Below are 26,384 nucleotides of genomic sequence, written 5' to 3' on the forward strand. Positions count from 1 at the left end.
GGTTGTCATGTTGTTCAACCCAGAGAAGTCCATTCTGAAAGGATCTAATGATTCCCCGTGATGTTTGCTGTGCAGAGGTTGCAGCTGTGATGCTGGGCATGAGAACCAGAAAGTGGAGCTAAAGAAAAACAGTCACTTTTATTTCACAGGAGCTGCATCAACAGAGAGCCAGGGAGAGCTTTGAAAACTGTGGGACTTAGTTTGAAGTTCAAAATCTGCATAAATGCATGGTTCCTGTTACAGTCAATGGCTGCTGCATGCACTGGGATAGACAGGCTGCTTCTGAACTGACTTTGTCCCTTCAAACTCTCTGAGCCAAATCCAAACTTTGACTATGCTAATGCCAGTTAAAAGTCAACAGTGCTGTGTGTGCTGGAGGCAGGTTGGGTCACCTACACCCTAGGATGAATGAGCAAGGAGAACTCTCCTTACTAAAAGTTGTCACTATTTTTTTCATGGAGGCAGATATTTCAAAATATTTGCACTAAAAACAAGCTATATATTAGTATTCTTGATTTATCCATTAATATAGTTTAAATTATAAAGGATTGTGCAGCTTTGGCAATTTTAAAAGCATTTTTACCGTAACAGTGTTAACTATTTAAAATGACTGTAGTTTTCTTAAGGACCCATAGGAAATTGAGGGCAGTGAGGAACTATAGGGTTAAAAATAACACGATTCCTTTTCCCCTAGCCCTGTCATAGTGGAAATCCCACATTTTGGATCAATGCGAGGCAAGGAACGGGAGCTGATCGTACTGCGGAGCGAGAACGGTGAAACGTGGAAAGAGCACCAGTATGACAGCAAGCATGAAGACTTAACTGAGATACTTAATGGCATGGATGAAGGTAAATATTTTCTCAAAGCTTTGGCCTTGCCTTTGTGAAGGCTTGCTAACGTGGGCTGACTAAAGCAAACTAAACTGAAACAGTGCAGGGGATGTCTGACTTCAGGGAGTACAGTGTGTGTTCCATATTAAACTGCTGGAAAGAGAGGAAGGAGAAACTGTTCTGCAGTGGCCTGGAGACATCCTGGAATGAGTGGTGAATTTTGGTCTGAAGTCTTGCCAAGCTTAAGCAGAGTTTGCACAGTTGCTTTCCAGCATGAATTGAGAATAACACCCAGCTGGAGGTACCCGTGTCTCTGCTGCTCGGGCAGGGCCACGGGAAGGTCATTCCAAACCAAGGATGAAGTGTAAATATCAGCTCCATGGGGCGTTCCCATGGACACAGAGCTTGGCCCCTAGAGCATTCTTATTTCAAGTGGCATTGTTGGAGATTGCCTCCCACAAGTACACAACCTGCCTTGCTGATGCCCATCTGGGAAGTCTGGCTCCCTTGTTCAGCTTGAGCATTGCTGTTGGTGTGAGAGTCCCTCAAGATGAGGGGACCCAGCTGTACAAATCCATCAGAAGATGCTGTCACAGATGGTCCCTGAAGACAAATTGTGGGCAAAGCCTGGCTGTGGGGCTGCAGTGATTCCTTGGCAGCACTGCTCTCTTTTCCTAGGAAGCATTTTCCAAAACTTGTGCTGATAAACCATTGCTCGAGCTCTCTGCATCTGAGTGTGAATGAAACAGTTTGTGGTGTCAGCTTTGGTTTTCTGGAAGGGTTTATCCACAGGATAAACATATCCACATGGGGGCAACAGGAAACGCTTCATTTTGAAGTATTTGAACTGCACCTGAGCTTGTACAAACACAAAGCAACAGCAAAGATCTGCTTGCTTTGTGATGATCTACTGTAGCTATTTATTTCAAAATAAATGTAATAGAACCAACCAGACAGGAGGGCGGAGACACTGCGAATGTTTTGCCAGTGGGTTTGAAAAAATGAAATAAACCTCATCACTGAAGGGTACCTAAAAGCAGTGGAACAGGCAAAAGATGGACATGGTCCAGGATAGTATGGCTTGAGGAATTATGATTGCTGCAGGATTGAATGCAGGAGTTGCAGCCTTTGAAAAAGAAAAATCTCACCACTGTCCCTCCTTCTCTGCACACTGGCATGGGATCAGAAGTGATGATTTGGTGTTTGGGTGAAGCAGTGGTGCCTTGACAGGGGTGAGGTGGTCAGCACTGATTAGCAGCTTGCTTATTTGTTTCATGTGCTTTTCAAACTGAGCTTAATTTGATTTGGGGATAGGAAATGTGGGCACAGAAATATTTTTCTGAAGTGCTGCAGCTTGCAATATTTACAGAAGAGCTCACATATAGATAAATTGACAATTTACAGAGAAGAGATCAATTAATAAGAAATACTTTGAGAGGGGTGATCATGAAGCCCTCAGTACTTAGAGCCTAAAATAATAAGCTTCACAATATGGAGCCACAGGACAATTTTCTGGTCTACTGAGGGTTTCAGGTGGCTGTTTCCTTCTGGGGAACTGCTGTCTGAGGTTGGTGGGTGTAAATGCAGCCAAATAATCACACAAAGTATGATGGACAATATTCTGTTAGAGTGAAAACATTTGACACCTTAAAAGCCAAACCTCAGGAATGGCTTTTACAAATCCATGCGATCTGTTTGTGAGAGGAAAAGGTGAAAAATACTGCAGACACATTCACTGTAGTGATTATTTGTTCAGTTTGTTTTAGCTTAATCCTTCTGTAGCTGGGAAAGAAAAAAAAAACCAAAAAAACCAAAAACCCACCCTGCATTAAAATAGTGTGAAGGTTTTGACAAAATTCCACTCTAGTTAAATGACACCTTTGCAATATAAAAGGTCTTCCAAGCAATGACCAAAAAAATTATGAGTTTGTAGACCTGAGTGGGTTTGGAGTTTTTGCATCTGAACTTTTGGTGTTTTGTTGCAAAATACCACAGTCAGACTTAGCTCAGGGGGAGTTTCTTGCATCTCAGAAGGCATAACTTTGGAAGAAGTTTTATTCCAGGTATGAGCTCTGGAGGCAGAAGCAAGCTTTAATTTAAATAAAAAGCAGCCACACAGTCATTTAGAGAAATTTAGTGTGTCTTTGCAAGAGAACTCATCTGCATAATCATCTCTGAGTGCCAGGAGGTGCTGCAGGAGTGCCCATTTTCTGTTAAAGCAGTTTCTCTGTCAAGCCTGCTGTGACCCCAAGTCCTTTCCTACCCGTGCCCTGAAGGAGGGCAATCAGCCCTTTATTGCAGCTCCTTAATAGGCTGAGTTTTAGCCGTGCAGTTTGCTCTCTGTTTGGTTGTTCCTGTTCTGCTCTCCCCCTCATCCAGCAGGGATGAGAGCAAAGACATCCCTCTGTCAAGCACCAAAACCTGCTCTGTGCTGGAAGCAGCACCATCTGCTGGGAAACCGCGTCCTGGATCCCAGATCATCCCGGGCAGGAGGCACTGCTGCAGGGCTGCTGCACCATTAAATAACAGCAGAACTTTTGTGTTATTATCATGAGAGAACAATGAACCATGATGTAAAGAGCCTGGGTTTTTTTGGTGCAGTCAGGTTTCCGCTTAAATAGGTTTTATTTAAAGGATGGTGCTGTACTTAGGCAAATATGGGGAACTTGGCATTTTTAGGAGTAGGAGGAGTGTGGCTCCAAACACAAGGGTAGCAATTCACAGCCCGTGGCCATGTTACATTTATTTATTTATGAATCAAATTAAATATATGTATTTTTGGAATTTATTATTTTTTTAGGAAGAAGCTCTCTGCCTTGTAATTGGTAAATACAACATGTTTTCAGACAGGCTCCTTTTATAGATAACCTCTGTTTGCTTTTAACATTCCTTCACCCTTTAGAGGTACCTGTAGACAAATTGTGGGCACAAATGCACACACTGGGGTAGCCAATCTTTTAAAAGTTACTTGCAAACTGGGTGAGTGAGCCTAGAAATGCAAATGCTTGTGGCTACAGTAAGCTTGCAGCTGCAGTGTGGTTTCAGATGGGAAGCAGGAGTTTTTACATTACTGAATCGACAGATCAAACCAGAGTGTGACCTTGTTTATGCTTGAAGTTTAAAATACCACCATAAGTCACTCTGCAGTGATTTTGCCACCTTTCCAAGAAAATTTTTTAAACATATTGCTGTTAAACTGTGTGTTGTGAATAGCAGGATAAAAGACTACACAAAAATAGCTGTAAAGGACATTGCCTTATTTGAGGGTGAAACATCCTGGTGGCACTGGGAGTGTCTGGTTATGTGTGTGAAACGCTGAGGCTGGGAGGCTGGCTCTGGTTACCAGCATCCTCCTGCCCTCACTTTCTCCTTGCCCCTTCCCATGTGCTCTCCCTGCCTCCATCCCCCTCCTGGATTTTTCTCCATGTGGAAGCTGCCTCCTGCATGCCATGCTTTTAGTGCAGCGATTCCTTAATGGGCACTCCTCTGTATGGGGGAGAACTGGGATCCTGTGCTCACCCCACCCTGTGGTCTGGGCGCCGTGACAAGGTCAGCTCTGCTCCAGACAGGGCTGAGGGAGGGTTGCACAACTCAGAGAGCTGTTCAGTCAGGTGAGATCTGCTTTTTCAGTGCTGGCAACATTCTTTTGAGGCCCTGGCAAGGGAAACCAGATCCACACAAAGACACCTTGAAGCTCATGAAACAGCCAGGTGTTCTGTGACTTGTCTTGCTCTATTTCGAATCAGAAGATTCTTGCTCTGTGTTACCTTATCTGAAAGTAAAAAAAAGAAAGGTATTAGACATGGATGAACTTGATCCACAACTACCTCTCACCAGAGAGAATGGTGTGATTGCTTTCCTTGATCTGAGACAGCCTGTGTGAGGTCCCTCTTGACCTTGGAGGACATGGCTGGGTTTCTCTTCTCCTCTCCTGGAGCTCTAATGTTCATGTGGCAGCGTGTACCGTATGCTGTTGTGTTCTTTTCCTGCCTCCTTCCCCTCTGTCCATCTCCTCCATCACTCCTGTGGAAGATCAGACACCAAACCACTGCAGGATAAGTGTACCACACTCCTGGGTGGCAGGAGAAGACTTCTGCACAATTATATTCACAATACCTTTCTCTTGACTCACTAAAGCTGCGTGGCTGTACGAGCTCCTGGGCTGTTGGCACAAGCCTGGAAGACAGTGACGTTGGGAGATTCTTCCCACTTCTGCCACTGACCTTTCTGCTTTGCCTCTCCATGCTTTGCTGTCCCTGTCTGCATGATGGGGTGCACAGCATACTGCTCTGTGGCTGAAACCCCCTTCCCTCCAAAACCCAGCCACCTAACCAAAAAATGCTTCAAGGTTTATCATTGAAACACTCTGCCCAGCACTGAAGTGTCAGCAGCTGAGGGAAATAGTAATGATGATATCTCCCTCTGTAAAATGCATGAGGTGTGTTTGGGAAACGTGACCTCTCCCAGGACTAGTTTTCCCTGTTTCATTGATTCTGTCATGCTAACACTGCATTTCTCAGGGCTGTGAGAGAGATGGTTTGATTGCTCATCATCTTTTTTTTTTTTTTTCTGTTAGAGGGCAACTTTATATAGAAGCTTACATATATATTATCCAAACATAACCTCCCTATATGTAGTCCAACTCCTGTCTATGCCTGACTGCTGCTCTGCCAGTCCTGTCTTCTCATCTTCCTCCTCTGAAGGAGGGTGCCTGCCAGGTTCAAAGGACTTTGAAATGTTCTTGTACAAATCACTATTTTTCTACTTCAGGAGAATTTTAATTATCCTTCACCTCTCTGAGCATTTTACAGTGGGGCTTTTCTCTAGCAACAAGCAGGAGATGATGAGGATTTACTAGTCAAGATGATACCTGCCTGAGAGTTTAGGAATCCAGTTTGTCTCCTGCACAAGCCATTGCCTCCAGAGGCTGCAGGCAGTGACTAATTCATTAGAGGGCTTCAGATATCAATCTCTGAGTCAAAGTAAATGGAAGCTGACATTATGATAAGAAATTATCCACTTCTGGTAGGTACATATGATGCACAGCAACACAGTGAGATTAATCCGAACTTTCTGCTGAATGTTTTTGCATGGAAAACTGACATTTTACCAAATTTGCATTCTAATTCTTTTGGAACTGTAATTGAGCTTACATGTTTAGAGGAGGAAAATGTTTCAGTCATAAAGTATTTAAAAGTGTCTTTTGCCTTAGTATTACTTCTGGTCTTGCTGCTTTCTCTTGCTGGATCTGATAAAAATGTCATCTTTTGAGGAACAAACTTTATTTAGAAATTCCCTTTTTAAGGAGGAAAATAAGTGCTGAAATTTGTGGAGTGCTGCAATGAAATCCAATTACAAGAGATAAAAAGGCAAAGGGCACCTATGCAAATATAAATACACACACATATATATAGTTGCAAAAGTAATATTTTTTTGTATCACAGTGTTTTCCCCAGTGCATATATGGGGAAAATGGTGTCATGTGCTTAACTAATTATTAGGAGACCTGACTGTGTTGCGGTTGTATATGAGGCTGTCTAAGGTTCTCTAGGAACTGAGGGGCACGCTGCAATTATTTTGGGACAGATGAGCAGATGGCTGGAATCCTGATGTGGAAGGGAAGCTGCTCTCGGTTCACTGGTGGTGCTGGGAGACAGCTCTGTTGCTTCCACAGTTCGTCGAGAGCTCGGTGTCTGGTGTGAATTTTTTGGATGCCAGTCTCAACTGTCTCAAGTGTCTCAGGTGGCCAAGCTCTGGATTGCACACCTGGCACGAAGGGAGATAGGTCATGAACTGGCTGTGATCTCCTGTGGTTTTCCTTATGTCAGAACTGTATGGGGGAAGGGGCTGGGAATAATGTGGAGCTATGCACGGAAAGATCAAATAGAAATAAGAGAGGGAAGAAGCTTGACCATTCTTCAGCTCTCCTTGGACTTCTATGCTGTGTGACAAACCTGTCATTCTGTGGTAGCTGCTACTGCAGACTGTCACACCTGACTACTTAGGTGTCCTAGCAGGTGTTTTTGTCTATTGCTGTTGGCCCAATTGTCAAGATTTACACAGAAGTTCACGGAAAAAACAAAGCTTGATAATTGATAGTACTGAATGGCTTTTTCTTGCTGCTGTAGTAAATAAATAATAATAAACCAACCTTCTTAGGCATTTTAAGGCTTATTCAAAGCCCAGGACTGTGTGGGATGAACGTGGGCAGGGCATGGCTGAACATTTGACCTGTCTTGTGCCCGCAGAGCTGGACAGCGTGGAGGAGCTGGAGAAGAAGCGGATCTGCAGGATCGTCACCAAGGATTTCCCGCAGTACTTCGCCGTAGTTTCCCGGATCAAGCAGGAGAGCAACCAGATCGGCCCCGAGGGCGGGGTGCTGAGCAGCACCACGGTGCCTCGGGTCCAGGCCTCCTTCCCCGAGGGGGCTCTGACCAAGAGGATCCGCGTGGGGCTCCAGGTAAAGGTGCTTTAGTGCAGCTCCTCTCCGTGCACCTGTCTTGGTGCGTGAGCCGGGAAGCTACGGAGCCTCCAGGAGCTTCCACTGCTCCTTAGCAGTGGGGCTTTGTCACACCTGAGTGTGACAAGGGGCTTCTTCACACCTGAGCTCTGAGTTGGCATGGGTCTGTCTGGGCTCGCTCAGTGTCCCTCAGTGCACGGCTCTCCTCCCTGTGGCACAAGCCCAGCTCCCCTTGGATCACCTCCATGGTCATTGCTTAGCATCCCAGGAATGGAGAGAGGAAAGCAAAGACCGGGAGCCATCACAGCTCCAGCCACGGTGCAGTCCCTGTCTGCTGTGGCAAAGCAGCAGCTTGTGAACGGGGTCACTGGGCTGCCCTCTGCCACAGGAATGTGTTTGGGAGGGATTACATGCAGCTGTTTGCCAGCTGTTACTGGGTCAAAAACCTCCCATGTACATCTGCTGTGTCTTAGGACATTCACCACTGGCATTTCTAGGGGTGAAATCTGGGAAGAGCATATAGCTTAAATTCTACTTAAACTAACTGCACAGAAAGAAATATTTTGTAGGAATAGGAGGCATCTTTGAGTTCAGTTAGTTATCACTTAAAATTCCCTTAATAGTATGACAAGTCTGATGGGTTCATGAAAAAAGAGATGCTGGTTTGAATTGCAGTGCTTGAAATTAATTTCTCTTAAAGATATTTCACATCTCAAAATGATTAATCTTGAGAAAATGGAAGTTGTGCTGTTCTGGTTATATAGTTGCCTTCCCAGAGCTCTCCAGTGTGAGTGACAGCTCTGTATGCAGTGTTGTGACTGCTGAGACTGCAGTGTAACTGTGTGTTCTCTGCATATCAGTGCACTCTGAAATTTGAATATTAGCAAGTCATGGGTCACCCTGATTGACACAGACTTGAAAATTAAAAAAAAAAAAAAAAAAGGCAAATGGATGCAAACTCCCATTACCATGTCTGTCACTTTTGACTGTAGCAAATGTGAAATTTACCTATAAGTCTTTTGTATCCTCATGCATTCTTTGTGATTTTGACCCAAACAAGTATTTCTAATAATCACAGGAAGCACTGAGTGCAGAAGTCAGCTGGAGTGCAGTGTTCCTCAAGAGCATGAATCTGTGTTTGCAGAGATGCAAGAATTGTCTATTACCTCCAGTAGACAGTGTCTACTCCTCTCTTCTCAAGTGCAAAACAGGCCTGTCTTTGCATTTTGAAATTGTACATAATGTCATTAATCACTGTAAATTAAGAACAAAACCAAACATGCTCTGAAAAACTCAGCAAATACTGCAGAGAACCTTCTGAGATTCATAGTTTAGCTTTACCATTTAGTGATTAGGAAATCAGAAATAAGTTTTTGAATAAGAACTAAACATGAATTTCACTAATGATCACCTTTGAGAAGGTTTCCTGGGGAGGAAAAAAAAATCTACAGAAAATATAAAGAAAATGGAATTACCATTTGGAAAATAATTCTGCATGTCTATAAAGAGTTTGCAGCTCTAGTTTAAGTATGTTCCCCATGTTGACAGGCTCAACCAGTTCCAGAAGAGATTGTCAAAAAAATCCTTGGAAACAAAGCAACATTCAGTCCCATTGTCACTGTGGAGCCAAGAAGAAGGAAATTCCATAAGCCAATAACCATGACAATTCCTGTGCCACCTCCATCAGGGGAAGGAGTAACCAACGGGTACAAAGGAGATACAACTCCCAGCCTTCGACTCCTATGTAGCATTACAGGTGAGAGAAAATCCTGCTTTTTGCCCAGGTTTCTGTGGCAGCAGCTCTGTGCTCGCTCTCACTACTCCTGCATTCCAGTAAAGGAACCTTGGTGTGCTGGGCCACTGGGGCTCAGATCAGCTCTCCTGAGCAAAGCCAGTTTATTGAGGTTATTTCCAGGGCTCCCACCAGTTCCTGAGCTTTGTATCTGGTCCCATTGTAAAAGAGCTCTCCCAAAACATGTTAAATTTCAGTCTTGGTTATTAAACATGCTTGTCAGTAAAAGTAGCTTGCAGAAGTTATTCTGTTCTAGCTTATATTGAGGGGGGGTTGCTGTTGACTTTTAGGTATGCTCTTTGCTTACCTCTTTGTTTTTTGTTGTGTGACGTGTGATGCCGTGAGGCGTTGTTGATGCGCCATGATAACATGGAGCTCAGCTGCTGGAGAACAGTAATGTCTGGGTTCTCTTTCTGTGTGTGGAGACAGAGATACTCTTTATGCAGTCTGTGCATGCTTGGTGTTTGAAAGGAGCTCTCCCTGGTGTGTGTTTGCACAGGAGGCACTTCGCCCGCGCAGTGGGAGGACATCACGGGCACCACGCCGCTGACCTTTTCCAACGACTGTGTCTCCTTCACCACCAATGTTTCTGCCAGGTATGGGAGCAGACCTGCCAGCTGCCTTCCCTTGACCAGCACCATGCCTGGCTGGGAGGTTGTGTTCTGGCTTTCTGGAAGCCTTTTATGAGGCTGGTGAAGCAGTGATGGCTCAGGTGCTGCTTTGTCCATCAGCATCCCACGCACCCAGGGCTACACACCGCTCTGGCCTGACTCTGATAGGGGCTCCTCTGAAGGAGGCCATGCCACACAGGGCTTTGGTTTTTCTGTAAATGGCAACAGAAAGGGAAGGCTTAAAATGTTCATTCCATCACAAAAAAAAAGGGGGGGGGATTAACAAAAATGTGTTTTTTTAAAAATTAAAAATTTAAAGATGTTTCATTTCTGGCTGTGGGTTTATATTAAATTGCTCTCATAAAAATATAATCCACAAAAAATGATGAGTTGAAGTTAATCTTGATGGACTTCATGGACTTACATGCTGGTCGGAGGCATTTAACAGGATCTGTACAAATCACATATCCTACCAAAGAAAATTCATGGTATAGAAGGTAGAGAGTTTATCCATCAGTAAATGACATTGCAACTATAAAAATCTTTATGAGAAGAGAGAGAATTGCTGGAAAACCAAATAGATGTGGGAAAGACTGATACAAAGTATAAAATATTTGTAATTTGTATCACACTTGTCTTCAAACTCTTAATCATAGGATGAGAAAATAACAATATAGCACATGTTTCTGGAGGCTTCACCATGGGCATGTTTGTTTCAGCCTGAATGGGAGATCTGATTTTGCTTTCTGTGTGTTATAAAGGTGTTTGTTTTAGCAAATCAAATGTATAGTGAAGCATCAGCACACTACAGGAAATTAAAGATCACATGAAATTCAATTTCCTCACTTTGGCTTCAAATGAGCCTTAGTTATGATAGTTTATGATAGTTTTATGAGGCACCAGTGTGAAAAGGGTTAGATGTCTGCATTTCATTGCCAGGTATTCCCATGTCTGGATGGTTAAACCTGTATTGAGAGTAGAGGGGAAATTACAGCAATTCTGCAAGGACAGTACACATGCAAAATGACCAAGGATACAGGACACAGTTTATCTTTAAGCCTTAAGCAATTGTTGGAGCACAATGAAAAGTTGATTTAATGGTTTACTTTTTCCCACTCAGATTCTGGCTCGCAGACTGCCACCAAGTACTAGAGACTGTTGGGCTGGCAACACAGCTCTATAGAGAATTAATATGCGTTCCTTATATGGCAAAGTTTGTGATATTTGCCAAAATGAATGACCCCGTGGAATCCAATTTGCGCTGCTTCTGCATGACTGACGACAAAGTGGACAAAACCTTGGAGCAACAAGAGAACTTTGAGGAAGTTGCCAGAAGCAAAGACATTGAGGTACATTCCTTGCAGCTGGCTTCCTCCTTGTAGGTGGGCAGCATGTTTTCCAAGTAGCAGCAGCTCCTGCAAAAGCCACGACAGGCCCTGTTAATTAAAGGTTCACAGCAAGGCCGTGGCATGAAACTTTTCAAAAGAAGAACAAAACAGGATGAGACTGGAGGAGCATGAGGACTTGTGGGTGCCCCAGTGCAGTCTGCAGTGGCGTTTGTCCTCGCTGCTGTCAGGTAGCCCTGGCTGGGCTTTGCAGACAGAGGGAAGGAATTCCTTCTCACTGGCTCTGCAGGCACACAGTCATGAGTAGGACTGGCTTGTGGTGAAATCACAGTCACTGACTTAATATTTCTTGAAGAAAATTACATGCTCTTACTTTAGAAAATCCAGTCAAGTGCTTTGTGGTTTTCCAAACTGCCTGCACTCATAATACCTTGCCATAATGCACAGTGATATTCTAATTTGTTATTGTATGTAACCAAGTGGGGACTTAGGTTAAACTCAGGAATGAAGCTGGAGGAAATAATGATGTTTATATACATGAATCTACTATTAAAAGAGGTTTTATTGACTTTTATTTCTTTCTTTGGTAGGTTCTTGAAGGAAAACCTATTTATGTTGATTGCTATGGAAATCTGGCCCCTTTGACTAAAGGAGGACAGCAGCTTGTTTTTAATTTTTATGCTTTCAAAGAAAATAGACTGCCATTCTCTATCAAGGTAAAAGAAAAACTAAATAAATAATCTAGTTGCTTTCCTCCCTTCCCACAGTCCCTCTTCCCTTTTCCAGCCCTATGGGACTAACTTGCCCCTGGGATGTAAGTGTAGTTCTTTAATATGTGAATAACATGGAGAGGGGGCTTTGCTTGAAGCCACTGCAGAGCTGCTGGCAGATCTGGGAACAGAATACCCACAATATGGATTCGAAACCTCTTCCCAAAACCATATCTCAAATTGGAGCCCCCACACACTTACCAGTAGGTCACAATTTCTGGGGGATTAAGCAGAGGAGATGCATTCAATAGCATCCTGCACTGCAGAGCAGCCTTCAGAAGGTGTGTGCAGGCTGTTCATCTCTAAATGGCCAGGAATGGTGCTCACTTTCCTCAGCCTTGTCACAGCTGCCCTGCTGCTAGAGAGGTTGTTAAGCATTTTGGTAAACACAAGAGCAAAACATGGCAGAATAAAATGAAGTGAGCAGACAGTGCCTGTCAGTGACATCCCAGTACAAAACTCTCAGGCTGGACTCACTCAGCACCTTACCTTGCTTGGATTTGCCATCAGGGAACTTCAGGCTGACCTGAAACTCTTTCACAGTAACACATTTTCTCCTTCAGCACCTCAGGCTGAGCTCCAGCTTTGTGTTATTAGTCTTCACCCACTAGAAAGCTCCTTGTAGAAAGAAATTCTGAGAACTGTTCCAGAAATCTCCTCTAGGACTCTGAATGACTACTATATTACTATTACTACTATATTACTATTACTACATCTTATTAATGTCTCAATTACTATGTATTGCTATGCTGAAGCAAATTTTCTTTTCCAGGTAAGAGACACCAGCCAGGAACCCTGCGGTCGATTATCATTTTTGAAAGAACCAAAGACTACAAAAGGACTGCCACAAACAGCTGTCTGCAACTTGAATATCACTCTGCCAGCACACAAAAAGGTATTTGTTTGGAAAAGTAAACATTTTCCTTAGGGTTGGGTTGGATTTGGTTTTGTTCCTTTAGTTTTTGTCTCTCTTTTTTTTTTTTTTATTTCCTGCTAGTCATAAAGAAACCTTGTGAACTGTCAGTAATGAGAATGCTTTGGAATATGATAAAGGCTTTTAAAATGTATGTTTTATTGGTTTCTTGTATGTAGAACGCTTTTAAAGTCTCTTGTTACTGTGGTGTCAAGTTCCTATATTTTTTACAATTCTGTTTACAGCTCATGCTTCAGCCTGCAAGTCATAGATTTATGCTTTCAGTAATGTCACGTGTTTATTTGCATTGGATGTAAGATTTTTTTTTTCTTTTGTGTTGACATTTTGGATTTGCTTTGCCTTATAAATCAGCTTGCATTTTGTGCTCCCAATTTGGTCCTTTTCATATCCTGATATTCTTTTCCCTGCTGTCCATTATAATATTCCTTGTCTCTGCAATGCATCTTGGGACCAAAAGGAAACAGAGTCAGATCAAGATGATGAGGTAATATACACACTGTCTTCTGTTTTTATTTCCTTCAGATTTAGTGAAGAAAAGTAGTATGTTCTAGAAAAAAAACAAACTATTTTTTATGGTGGCGTTGAAATGATACCTACAGAAAAATAACCATATGCTCAATTTCTGATAAGCTGTTGTAAAACAGTAGGGCTGCACAAATATGGGAAATCCCATGATTATAAATTATAAAATTAAATTAAGCACTGAATAAAAGCAGTCTAATATTTAACTAATTTTCTTTTGAAAAAGGATATATTTATGACTATCAGACCAAGTCAAATTTTGGCAAAGCCAAGAAGAGCTTAGTGGATAATATTTTAATTCTTGGAGTGACACTGACACTGTTATAGTAACTTGTATTTCTGAGAAGGAAAAAGGTACTGCTGAGGCCACAGTAGTGGCCTTTAATATCTTACTTCTGTAAATAAAAAAAAAAAGTAAACCAGCCAAGAGCAATTTCTAAATATTGTGTTCAAATCTATTTTCAAATTACCTCAGATATTTGCAGCATAAAAACCCACTGTTTCATGGAAACTGCAACATTAGATTGTCAGAAAACTGAGTGGGTTTTACTCATTAGAGGTAGAGATGAGATCATCTTGTAAAGGAAACTATACAAGTGTTTCCAATTTACCTAGCAGCAACTTTTTTTCCTCTTCCTGGTGGCAAATAAATAGCAGTTGTCACCTGCTGGTTAGAGTAGCTAAAAAAACCCCCAAACAATGCAACCCAGAACATTCCTTACAAGTTAAAAAATAACAATAGAAAAAACATCACTTTACCTCCACAGAATTTGTTCCCAATGAGCTATTATATGGCTAAAATAATAGTTCTCTTTCTAAACAAACTGCATTTTTAGCCACATATTCAAGTGAGTTTATCTCTGAAGGACTATTGATATTAAAGACACCACACCAGCAGCTATCCCGCTGAACGCAGCAACTTGTGAGGCAATTTATTAGCTGACAAGAGTAGTCTGCTTTCTAATCCACATCTTTGCATTTTGTGCATATTAAAAAATCCCCTCCCATGCCTTTTTTTGTCCTTAATGTATTCACTTTAAAGCCAGTTGTACATCGTGGTGTGTGTGCTTTCGGGACGAGCTAATCTGGGGGGAATAATCGGTCACTCACTCTTATGAATGTCTTGTCTGTAGTCTTTTGTGTTGACCTCCTGTTTCTAGCCAAAGGCGGTTTATTTTACAGAGAATGAACAGTATCACACCATTTCTAGTAGTGTGAAGCAGTTTATTAAGTGATAGTGCAATAAGACAGTATGGAGATACTTTAAGGCAGGATAATGAGCTGCTTCTGCTGCCTCAGCTCTTCCACCTCACAAGCAGCGGAATGAACCTGAGGGCTCACTTTAGGGTGGCAGTCCCTCCCTGCTTGCTCCAGGAGGGTGGTCACTCACAGCAGGTTTCTGTGCAGCCCCGCTCCCTGCTCGGCAGTGCCTGGCACTCATCACACAGCACCAGGAGCAGAGGCTGGCTCTGCCCCCTCCCTGCCTGCTCGCCCAAATTCGGCTTCAGCATGCCATCCTGAAGCTGAATGGAAGCACCCATTCTCCCTGGTGGGGTTGTGTGCCACGAAAAGCGGCCCATCCTGCTGAGGTTTGAGGAGTGGTGTGTTCAGATTGCCAGGGCCCTGAATGCTGCTGTGTTTTGTTGCAGACGGAGAAAGCCGACCGGCGCCAGAACTTCGTCTCCCTTGCTTTACGTAAGCGCTACAGCTATCTGACTGAGCCTGGAATGAGTGAGTTGCTCTTACCAAAGTACTAAACCATGTAGATGTGATTGTGCATAAGAAGAGACATTTTTTCTATAAACGTTGTATTTGGTGTCATTCTGGGAAAAAAAAATAGAAAAGGAAAAAATAAAAGCGGTCTAAAACAAAATTCTTGGATGGTCTGTGAACTCATGTGTTGTGAGAGCTTGAAGAATCCTGACTGGCAAATTATCTGTGTTAGTTAAGAAAAACATAATAGTTTTTAAAAATGCAATGTAGTTCCAGAGTAGGAGGATTGCAAATTGCTTTTGAAAAGAGTTTCTTCCTCTCCCCTTTGAGACATTAGAGTAAGGTGCTGTAGAACGGAATGTTACACAAAAATTCAGAAAGCCACTCGAATAAGCACTTAAATGTTTAGATGCATAGCCAAAATAGACTCTCTCATATTTTATATTTTCCCTCTTCTTTCTCCTCCCCTTCCCTTTTTCCTCTGTTCCCTGCAGATGCTTTTTACTCCCTGGCACCACACATTGCTTCTTCCTAAACATGTGTTCCCCTTGATCAGACCTGTGCCATTCCTTTCCTCCCCAGTTAAATACAATAATGTATTTGGCTTAGCTTTTCTTCCTCACTTCTCCTCTCTAAGGTCAACTGCTATTTTTCCCCATTTCCAGGCTTGTTCTTGCCTTTTTTTCGCCCCCCTTTTGACTCCTCAGTTGCTACCCTGCAACAGACCCTTTGATATAATTCCATAAAATCCATAGACAAACTTCATCGGGTCTTGGGAGTTCCCACTGGATGGCTGCTGCCTAATTATCCTGTAAGATCTGTGGCTTCTTTGGATCAGATGTGCTCCAGAATGTGTTACACTTCTCAGGCCGGGAAGAAGACTCCAAGCATATAACATCTGAAGAAGCTATCAGATCTGCTGAGACATCTTGATGGACTGTTAAGGTATTGTCACAGGCTTGATGGGAACTGAGAGAGAGGGAAAATTAAATTGCTGGAAAGAAGATTGATGACTGTGTATATCACTCACAATTAATTTCCCCCCCCCCTCACTAGGAAGGAAGAAAAAAGTCTTATTTATTCACCAAAGGTCCATTAAGTCTCATTTGAAAAAAAATGGCAGATTTTTTAGCTCTTCAGCTGCAGAAAGGAGCACAGCAGCAGCATCTTAAATGTCCCTGAATCTGTGATTTGACAGGCAAAAAAAGAAGTGAGGAGGGCAGCCTGTGGGTTTGTTGTGACAGACCAGCTCGTGATGGTGCAGTGGGGTTCCAGTGAAGACACATCCTAACACTAACTGCTGAACAGTTATTAGCTCTTTTCAGAATCATTTTGGGGTTTCTTTCTTGAACTCAAGACTCTATGAACTTCTGGTGAATGTTAGTAGCTACTGCTAATTAAATCTTCATAATAAATAATAGTATTTATAATATCTTCATAATAGTTGATTTAATGAAGTACATTTTGGGGTTTTTGTTCGGGTGGGGAGAGAGAAGTGTATTTCCACTTTAAAATATTGTAGTAAGGAAAATGAGCATTTCTTGATTTAGTTTGTGCCAGTCAGGCCTAGTACTCAAGCTCTCTTCAACATAAATGTTTTTATGAAGTATCACCAGCCATCCACACTGACTTCTGGGCTTTGATTGGCCTCTATAGGACCAGCACATTTCTCCTGGAAAGATATGGACCTGTGGTGCACTGAATATTCACTCTTCTGTAGGAGTGTGTGTGCTGCAACAGTTCAGTGTTAGCCTTGTTGAGCTTCTTTCACTGTGAGTTACTGTCTGTCTATAAGACAGATCAAGAAGGTTTGACAAATTATTAGTGTAACTTCAGAGAAAGGTATGTTTAATAAGTTCTTTGGATATTTTAGCTCCATTTCTAATTCCAACTTTAAAGAAAAAAAAAATTCCTCAAAGTTGCTTTCAGTGTCAACTCTCTGAATGTTATTGCTGTATCAGAGGATATGTTTGTGTAATGGGATTCCCAGAAATACTTTCTGACATGAGTGCCTCCTGTGATGCAAAATGTGGTTGATGATGATTCTGTTCAAAATGCCTATGAATAAGCTGAGAGTTCTGGGGGATGATAACATTTAACAGGTTTGTCCTTGCTAGGAAATCATTTCATAATCTATTTTTCTTTGACTGCCTTTCTAATGTTACCTTTTGAGAACTGTAAAGTTGAACAGGTCTGTCTTTGAGCTGATACAAGAAATCTCCTCAAAAGGTACCAAGACACTACATCTTGTAGAAAAAGTGTACTCTTCTTTTAATGACCTCTCGTGAAATTATTTTGTAAGGTTTACGTATTTGTGCTTAATACACCATATGAAATGTATTAATCTGTGTGCTCGTTCTGACATGACATTTGTGCATGAATAAAAACTGATTCAGTTGCTTTGCCTGCTCACAACTATCATACATCATACTTGCCATATTTCATTTACGACATATGCTTCTTAAAATCATTTCATGAAAAGTTTTACTTTAAATTTTACCAGACAAAAGGAATATTGCATGAGAAACAAATGCATATGTTCCTTCCTTTCTTTCTTTCTTCTTTTTTTATTTTATTTTTACTATTGACTCAGAAAAGCTCTTGCTCTTATTGGCTTTGTGAGTGTGAAGCATATCCGAATTGTGCATGGGAGATATAGATTTGAATTTATTCCAGTTGCTTCACAGTTTGCACATCAATTGCCTGTCACTTAAAGGAATTTTGGTTTCTGCATGAAATAGTTATGAAGCGGTTTAAAAAAATATTTTAGCTACATAATGTCATTTTACGCAAGTTTATATTTTTTATAGGATCAAATCTGAACAGAACAACAATAGAAATTATTAAACAGATAATTCTAATAGTTGCACAAAGCAGAGACATACCTAAACAGGCAAAATAAAGCTGTTATGAGTATTTCAGAAGTAGCACATCAGAAAGTCAATAGGAAGTAAGAGAAGAAATTTTGATGTGGCTTTATTTTTACCTTATGGATTCCTTTTGTGTGTTTTCTGTTCTCCATTGTTTGCAGATTTGGTTGCTATGTGCTTCCTGTCTTCCATTTCATGTTGCTTTTTGGTTTGGACCAGTTATCAGTATATGGCTCGTTCCTAATTTTTTTCTTTTCTTTTTTAAATCTTCTTTTGCCTCTTTCATCCCAACTCATGCAAACAATTGTACTTGCTTTTTGTAATATTACAACGTTTACTGACCAATTTTCTTCTCTGGTCTCTCTGTTTTTCAACCATTTTTGTTGATTTTTACGTTTGATTTTAATTTAACAATTTAAGAAACAGTTGAACGGAGTGCAGGAGCAACAAGATCCCTACCTGCTACTTACTCATACAAGCCATTCTTTTCAACACGGCCATATCAGTCATGGACAACAGCTCCAATTACAGTGCCTGGGCAAACCAAATCAGGCTTCACTTCCTTATCAAGCTCTTCCTCTAACACTCCTACAGCTTCCCCATTAAAATCAATATGGTCTGTTTCTTCTACTTCTCCAATCAAATCCACGTTAGGAGCTTCTACCACGTCTTCAGTTAAATCTGTTAGTGATGTAGCATCTCCGATTAGATCCTTTCGGACAATCTCTTCGCCAATAAAAACTGTGGTCTCGCAGCCTCCCTACAACATGCAGGTTACTTCAGGCTCTTTCATCAGAGCTCCCACAGTCACAGAAGCTGCCAGCCTCAAAGGGCTGGCCTCCACTACCACATTCCCCTCTCGGACATCTCCAGTGACTACAGCAGGATCTCTCTTGGAGAGATCATCCATAACCATGACGCCTCCAGCATCCCCCAAATCCAACATTAACATGTACTCTTCAAGCTTGCCACTTAAATCGGTCATCACATCAGCATCTTCACTTTTATCGTCCCCTCTAAAGTCAGTGGTGTCACCTGCTAAGTCAGCAGTTGATGCCGTTTCATCCACTAAAGTCATGATGGCCTCGTCTCTCTCGTCGCCAGCAAAACATGTAGCTGGGCACACAGATGTACCATTGCTCAATGGGTCTGTGTCACCTCTGAAATACCCATCTTCTGCCAACTTAATAAATGGATCCAAAGCTGCAGGTGTTTTTCAAGACAAGATCTCTGCAGCTGCACATTCTGCAACTTGTGCTGCTAACGCAGTTGCTGACACGGCTGAGAGAGTGTTTTCAACAGCTACAACAATGCCATTTTCTCCACTCAGGTCATTTGTGTCTTCAGCACCATCAGCTTTCCAGTCAATGAGAACTCCTCCTGCAGGTGCTTTGTACACAGCCCTTGGGTCAATATCTGCAACTACCTCATCAGTAACTTCATCAACAATAACAGTGCCAGTATATTCTGTAGTCAATGTTTTGTCTGAACCAGCATTAAAGAAGCTCCCAGAGTCGTCTTCGCTTACAAAATCAGCCGCTGCGCTACTGTCACCTATTAAAACATTGACTACAGAGGCGCGCACGCAGCCTACCTTTACTCGAACTTCATCTCCAATAAAATCATCCTTGTTTTTAGCACCCTCTGCTCTCAAATTGTCCACACCATCTTCCTTATCCTCCAGTCAGGAGATACTGAAAGATGTTGCTGAAATGAAAGAGGATCTGATAAGAATGACTGCAATATTGCAGACAGATGTTGCAGAGGACAAGCCGTTCCAACCTGACATACCAAAAGAGGGTAGAATTGATGATGAAGAGCCCTTTAAAATTGTTGAGAAAGTAAAAGAGGACTTAGTAAAAGTTAGTGAGATTCTGAAAAAGGATGTGTGTTTAGAAAGTAAAGGGTCGGCTAAAGTACCCAAAAGTGATCAAGGACACCTGTCTGAGGATGACTGGGTAGAGTTCAGTACAGAGGAGATTGATGAAGCGAGACAGCAAGCTTTGACAAGCCCTCCTATATCTGTTCCAGAGAAGGTCCAAATTAAAACTAAAACCATGTCGGAAAAGGATTATAGCTTGTCAAAAGTTATTGATTACTTAGCAAATGATATCGGTAGCAGTTCATTAACAAACATAAAGTACAAGTTTGAAGAGGGGAAAAAAGAAGGTGAAGAGAGACAAAAGCGCATTTTAAAACCAGCCATCGCTTTGCAGGAACATAAACTTAAAATGCCTCCAGCCTCCATGAGGCCTTCAACATCGGAAAAGGAGTTATGTAAAATTGCAGACTCCTTTTTTGGAACAGACACTATTTTAGAGTCTCCAGATGACTTTTCTCAACATGATCAAGATAAAAGTCCCTTGTCTGACAGTGGCTTTGAAACGAGGAGTGAAAAGACACCTTCTGCCCCACAAAGTGCTGAAAGCACAGGGCCAAAACCACTTTTCCACGATGTGCCCATCCCTCCCGTCATTACAGAAACAAGAACTGAAGTAGTTCATGTCATCCGCAGCTATGAACCGTCTTCGGAAGATATCCCAGAGCAGAAGGCAGAGGAGCTACCAGCCTCAAAACCTTCCCCTACATTTATGGAGCTGGAGCAAAAACCTTCTGGGTCCATTAAAGAGAAGGTTAAAGCTTTTCAAATGAAAGCCAGTGGCAGTGAAGAGGACGACCATAAGTGCGTCCTTAGTAAAGGTGTCCGAGTAAAAGAAGAAACTCATATCACTACCACAACTAGGATGGTTTATCATAAACCTCCATGCACAGAAAGTACCTCTGAAAGAATTGAGGAAACAATGTCTGTTCATGACATAATGAAAGCCTTTCAGTCTGGACGTGACCCTTCCAAAGAACTGGCAGGTCTGTTTGAACATAAATCATCAGTAACGTCCGATGTTAGCAAGTCTGCTGAAACTTCACCACAACATGCAGAGAAGGACAGCAAAATGAAACCCAAACTGGAGCGAATAATAGAGGTCCATATTGAACAAGGTAATCAGGCTGAACCTACTGAAGTCATTATTAGAGAAACAAAAAAGCATCCAGAAAAAGAAATGTATGTATATCAGAAAGACTTACCTCGGGGAGATATTAACTTAAAAGAGTTGGAAAAACATGATGCTTTTCCTTGTTCAGACGAACAAGGTCAGCAAGAAGAAGAGGAGCTCACGGCCGAAGAGTCACTTCCTTCTTATCTGGAATCCTCTAGAGTTAACACTCCCGTGTCCCAGGAAGAAGACAGTCGCCCTAGTTCTGCTCAACTCATGTCTGATGACTCTTACAAAACACTGAAGCTTTTGAGTCAGCACTCAATAGAATACCATGATGATGAGTTGTCAGAACTAAGAGGGGAGTCTTACAGGTTTGCTGAGAAAATGCTTCTTTCAGAAAAGCTAGATGTGTCTCATTCTGATACTGAGGAGTCAGTTACTGACCATGCTCTACCCCTTAGTGCAGAGTTACAGGGGACTGATAAACGATGCAGAGAAAAAGTAGCTACTGCCCCCAAAAAAGAGATTCTCTCCAAAATCTATAAGGATGTATCTGAAAATGGTGTAGGTAAAATGTCTAAGGAGGATCATTTTGATAAAGTGACAGTGTTACACTACACTGGAGATGTTAGTAGTCACAAACATACAATGTGGATGCGCTTTACTGAGGACAGATTAGACAGAGGTAGAGAAAAGTTGATATATGAAGACAGGGTGGACAGGACTGTTAAAGAGGCAGAAGAAAAACTGACTGAAGTATCCCAGTTTTTTCGGGATAAAACAGAGAAGTTGAATGATGAGCTACAGTCTCCAGAGAAAAAGCAGCATAAAAAAAATGGCAAGGAAATACATTCTAGCCAGAGCTCTGCCAGCAGCAGCCCCGAGAAAGTTCTGCTCTCTGAATTGCCATCATCTGGGGATGAATGGAGTAAGGTGAAGCAGTATGCACAGGATGGGAAGTGCTTTCCCAAGGTGGATGAGAGGAAAGCATCCAGTTTGCCCAGCAGTCCCGAAAAAAGGATATATGTGCAACCTGCAGAGGACTCTAAACGAACTATGGAACACAAAGGAAGTGCTCAGCAGACTGGAGTGCCTGAGACTGGGTTTCAGCTGAAGCAATCAAAGCTCAGTTCCATTAGGCTTAAATTTGAGCAAGGTATAAGTCCCAGAAGTAAGGACGTAACTCAAGAAGAAAAAAAGCTGGATGGTCAGTCCAAAATTCCGGTAAAAAAATTGCAAGAAAGTAAGTTACCAGTGTATCAGTCCTATTCAAGAGAGAAACACGCAAAGCAAATAGAGGTCATTGATGGGAGCACAGCTTTACAGAAAGAGGTGAAAATACAGGAAGACCTTGTTCCAGGTAAAGGGAAAGCTGTGGAAGATTCTCGTGCTTCGGACACACAAAGAGCTGAGATAAGGAAAGGCGTGCAAGAATGCATTTCAGAACCACGGGCAAAAGACCTGGCGTATGGCTCAGACTCAACAACGAAGGGACACTGGGACAAAAAAATCTATAGGACGTGGGAAAGTCCTGGAACTTCTAACCATAAAACACAGAAGGAAAAGCTTTCACATGTGCTGGTTCCAGATACAGTAAAAGAAAACCATGTTGATCATGCTGAATCTAAAACTGACCAAAAAAGTGAATTTATCACTGTGACAGAGCACAAAGTGGCCTCAAATGGAATCCATTCAGAAGAAGTGAAGGAACTGACTGTAAAATCCCCCTCAAAAAGGGTTTTGTACAGAGAATTTGTTGTCAGGGAGGGGGAACGTAATGGTGAAGTGGCTGATAAAATATCCAAAAGGAAAGAAGAAATTGCTGTGTCCCATATTCCAGTCAGAATTGTTGAGGAGAAGAGAGCCATGCTTGATGGTGTCTATGAACTTTCAGCTAAAGTATCCCAATCAGCTGTGATTCAGGAGAAAGTTGAAAGACAGATTGATTATGTGGAAGATGAAAAAATAAAGCATTCAGAAATCAGAAAAGTTACCAAGCAGCAGAGCTCAATAGGTCTAAGTCCTCCTGCTGAGGAAACAGAGCTATCCCCTAGCAAATCACCAGATTCTTTAGAATGTAGCCCAGGAAAGGATTTTCCTTCAAGTGACATAGCTGACCCCGGTGCCAGTGATTATTTGAATAAAGTTGCACCGCTAGTGAGCACTGAGGGAGTAAAAGAAATTAAGACCTTACCTGTTTATGTCAGTTTTGTTCAAGTAGGAAAGCAATATGAGAAAGAGGTGCAACAAGGCAGTATTAAAAAAATTGTCAGTCAGGAAAGTAAGACAGTACAAGAGACGAGGGGGACATTTTACACAGCTAGGCAGCAAAAACAACCTCCTTCTCCACAAGGTAGTCCAGAAGATGACACACTAGAACAAGTGTCCTTTATAGACAGCTCTGGTAAAAGCCCCTTAACACCAGAAACACCGAGTTCAGAGGAAGTGAGTTACGAGTTTACATCTAAAACACCTGACTCACTAATAGCTTATATCCCAGGCAAGCCCAGCCCTATACCTGAGGTGTCTGAGGAGTCAGAGGAGGAAGCAGAGGCTAAGTCAACCTCTGTGAAACAGGCAGAGGTTGAGGAACCACAGATTGACAAAACATTACCTAATCTTATAAATAAGGACTCTAACAAAAGACCCAAAGGTAACAGGGTTGCCTATATTGAATTCCCTCCTCCTCCACCACTGGATGCAGATCAAGGCGAATCAGAAAAGAAGCCTCATTATTCCACTGAGAGTGAAATGGAGATGACTGAAGTGAACTTGCAGGATGAACATGACAAGTGCCAGCTGGCTGAACCTGTCATCAGAGTACAGCCACCTTCTCCTGTGCCACCGGGAGCAGATGTCAGTGACTCCAGTGATGATGAATCCCTCTATCAACCTGTTCCACTTAAAAAGTATACATTCAAACTGAAAGAGCTGGAAGATGACCAGAAAGAGACCTCAAAACCCAAGGCCCCTGAAAAGATTGAGAAACAGAAAGAGTTAGGACATCCCACTTCTGGGAAACCCAATGAGTTTGACACTGGGCTTGATTCACCCCAGAATGATGTAGTGCAAAATGGGAGTAACAATGACCAGTCTGTCACAGAGTGTTCCATAGCAACCACTGCAGAATTCTCCCATGATACCGATGCGACAGAGATTGACTCTCTTGACGGTTATGATTTGCAAGATGAAGATGATGGTTTAACTGAGAGTGATTCTAAACTTGCAGGTCCGGCAGTTGAAACCAAAAAGGACGTATGGACTACAGAAGGCATTCTAAAGCAGACTGATCGCTGCTTTAGCCAGAGTAAGCTTGAAGTCATTGAGGAGGAAGGCAAGGTAGGCCCTGAAGAAGACAAGACACCTTCAAAAGGTCCATCTTCGGACAAAGCTGGAGATAAGAGCGATAAGAAGTCAGGGGCACAGTTTTTCTCTTTGGAAGGCAGACACCCTGACAGGACTGTATTTCCTGACTCGTATTTCAGTTACAAAGTAGACGAAGAATTCGCAACACCTTTCAAAACTGTGGCCACCAAGAGTCTAGATTTTGACCCGTGGTCGAATAACCGAGGTGACGATGAAGTGTTTGAGACTAAATCAAGGGATGATGAGGCTAAGCCATTTGGTCTGGCAGTGGAAGACAGATCTCAAGCAACAACACCTGACACAACACCAGCCAGAACTCCAACAGATGAGAGTACGCCAACTAGCGAGCCCAACCCCTTCCCATTTCATGAGGGGAAGATGTTTGAGATGACTCGCAGTGGTGCAATTGACATGAGCAAGAGGGATTTTGTTGAAGAAAGACTCCAATTTTTTCAGATTGGTGAGCATACTTCTGAAGGGAAGTCAGGGGACAAGGGGGAAGGGGATAAAAGTACAGTCACTGCCATCACACAGCCACAGGCAGGGGACAGCACTGTAGAAACAAACCTAGAGATACCAATAGAAACAACAGCAGTTGAAAATAAGCCCGGCACCCAGGCCAGTGGAGATTGCATGGAGCAAACACTTGGTAGTAACTCACTGGAGAAATCATCGGCAGCAGTAAACGCTTCCAAAGTTGATCCCAAATTGCGCACACCAATTAAAATGGGAATTTCTGCTTCCACCATGACTCTGAAGAAAGATGGCCCTGGCGAAGTGACAGATAAGATAGAAGCTGTGATGCCAAGTGGTGAGGGATTAGAAAATGAAACTGTAGCAGTGATTGCGAGTTCAGCTTCTAGCCAGACGAGCTGTAGGCAAACAGAAAACACTGATTTTCCAAAAGATAATTTTAATAACAACAACAATTTGGATTCATCTGCTGTCCCTACAGATGATATTACCTTTAATGTAGTGCTAAAAGAACATTTGGAACCGAAATGTTCCCTCCAGAAAGCTAATCAAGCGAAAAGCACTTCAGGAAAAGGTACAGGGACAACACAAGGACACAGAGTAAGAGATAAGCAAAAGCCACACGGAGAGCAGCAAAAGTCAACAGAGTTGGTAGGAGCTAGAGGAAAATCAAAGCTTCCTGTAAAGGCCAGCTCAGTAAAACAAGTCTTTTCCCAAAATAATCTCCAAAGCAATACAGGGAGTAAAGCGAAAGAGGCTAGTAAGCCTGACAAAGCAAAACAAAATAATTCTTCTCCCTGTATAGAAGCAAGGTCTAGGATTCCTGTAAAAAACACACATAGGAGTAATCTAGCTAAAAGAACTCCAGCCCTGCCAAAACAAGAGCAGGTAGAGAAAGAAAAACCAAAACAACTTCCTTCTAAATTACCAGTAAAGGTAAGATCTACCTCCGTCACCATGACAACAGTTAAAGTAAAGAAAAACCAGCTTAGGGAGGTATGTAAACATTCTATTGAATATTTTAAGGGAATTAGTGGTGAGACATTAAAGCTTGTGGATCGTCTTTCTGATGAAGAGAAAAAGATGCAGTCAGAGGTCTCTGATGATGAAGAAGACAGTACATCAAGGAACACATCCTTATCAGAAGCTACTCAAGTTTACCTGCCTTCCATTACACCGAAGTCTGCTAGAGACATGAGAACAGAGGCAGCATCTATAAAATCAAAGATTGAAAAGGCCGACAGTGAGAGGAGGAGGAGTAAGAGGACTGGTGAGAATGAAGGCAGTCAGGTTTCTGGAGCTCTCATGGCTCACCTCGTGGAGATCAAGCCTAGTTTGTAAAACTTTCAACTTGTTGATCCTAGTGCATGAACTGTTGTGATTGCCTGTGGAGTGACTTAACTGTAGTTTTCATTCTGTCATTGTCATCTGTATGTGCTGTCTTATTCTCTTTTTTCTTCCTTCAAACAAATTCTGTACTGTAGAAAGCTAGTGAAGCATGCCAAAGACATTCATGTAACTCAGAAATTGATGTAACGCAGAAATTGAAAGATGTCTTTTGTGACAGTGTATTTGTTCTGTCAAAGTAGAGAAAATAGACGATAATCTGGCCTTGGTGGTTTTCACCAGTAATTGAACAACTTGTCTAAGTCTTGACAGCTAGATTGTCAGCATGTTTGGTTTCATTACACGACATCAT

General features: G+C 42.2%; 1 protein-coding gene across 14 annotated transcripts in view; it reads left to right on the top strand.

The window, feature by feature from the left end:
• ANK3 (ankyrin 3) overlaps window positions 1–26,384 on the top strand; it is a 338,252-nt gene that overhangs the window by 285,006 nt on the left and 26,862 nt on the right. For 8 of the 14 annotated variants that reach the window (XM_064430021.1, XM_064430020.1, XM_064430018.1 and 5 more), the window contains 10 exons: window positions 695–849; window positions 7,080–7,291; window positions 8,840–9,047; window positions 9,583–9,679; window positions 10,815–11,043; window positions 11,631–11,756; window positions 12,583–12,705; window positions 13,202–13,228; window positions 14,916–14,997; window positions 18,270–25,955. In XM_064430021.1, the coding sequence (XP_064286091.1) occupies window positions 695–849; window positions 7,080–7,291; window positions 8,840–9,047; window positions 9,583–9,679; window positions 10,815–11,043; window positions 11,631–11,756; window positions 12,583–12,705; window positions 13,202–13,228; window positions 14,916–14,997; window positions 18,270–25,955 (8,945 nt within the window). The remainder of the gene's footprint in view (window positions 1–694; window positions 850–7,079; window positions 7,292–8,839; window positions 9,048–9,582; window positions 9,680–10,814; window positions 11,044–11,630; window positions 11,757–12,582; window positions 12,706–13,201; window positions 13,229–14,915; window positions 14,998–18,269; window positions 25,956–26,384) is intronic. The other 6 variants (XM_064430030.1, XM_064430031.1, XM_064430027.1 and 3 more) reach the window with 5 other exon arrangements.

The sequence above is a fragment of the Passer domesticus genome, chromosome 8 (genome assembly GCF_036417665.1).
Source record: "Passer domesticus isolate bPasDom1 chromosome 8, bPasDom1.hap1, whole genome shotgun sequence".
Lineage (NCBI taxonomy): Eukaryota > Metazoa > Chordata > Aves > Passeriformes > Passeridae > Passer > Passer domesticus.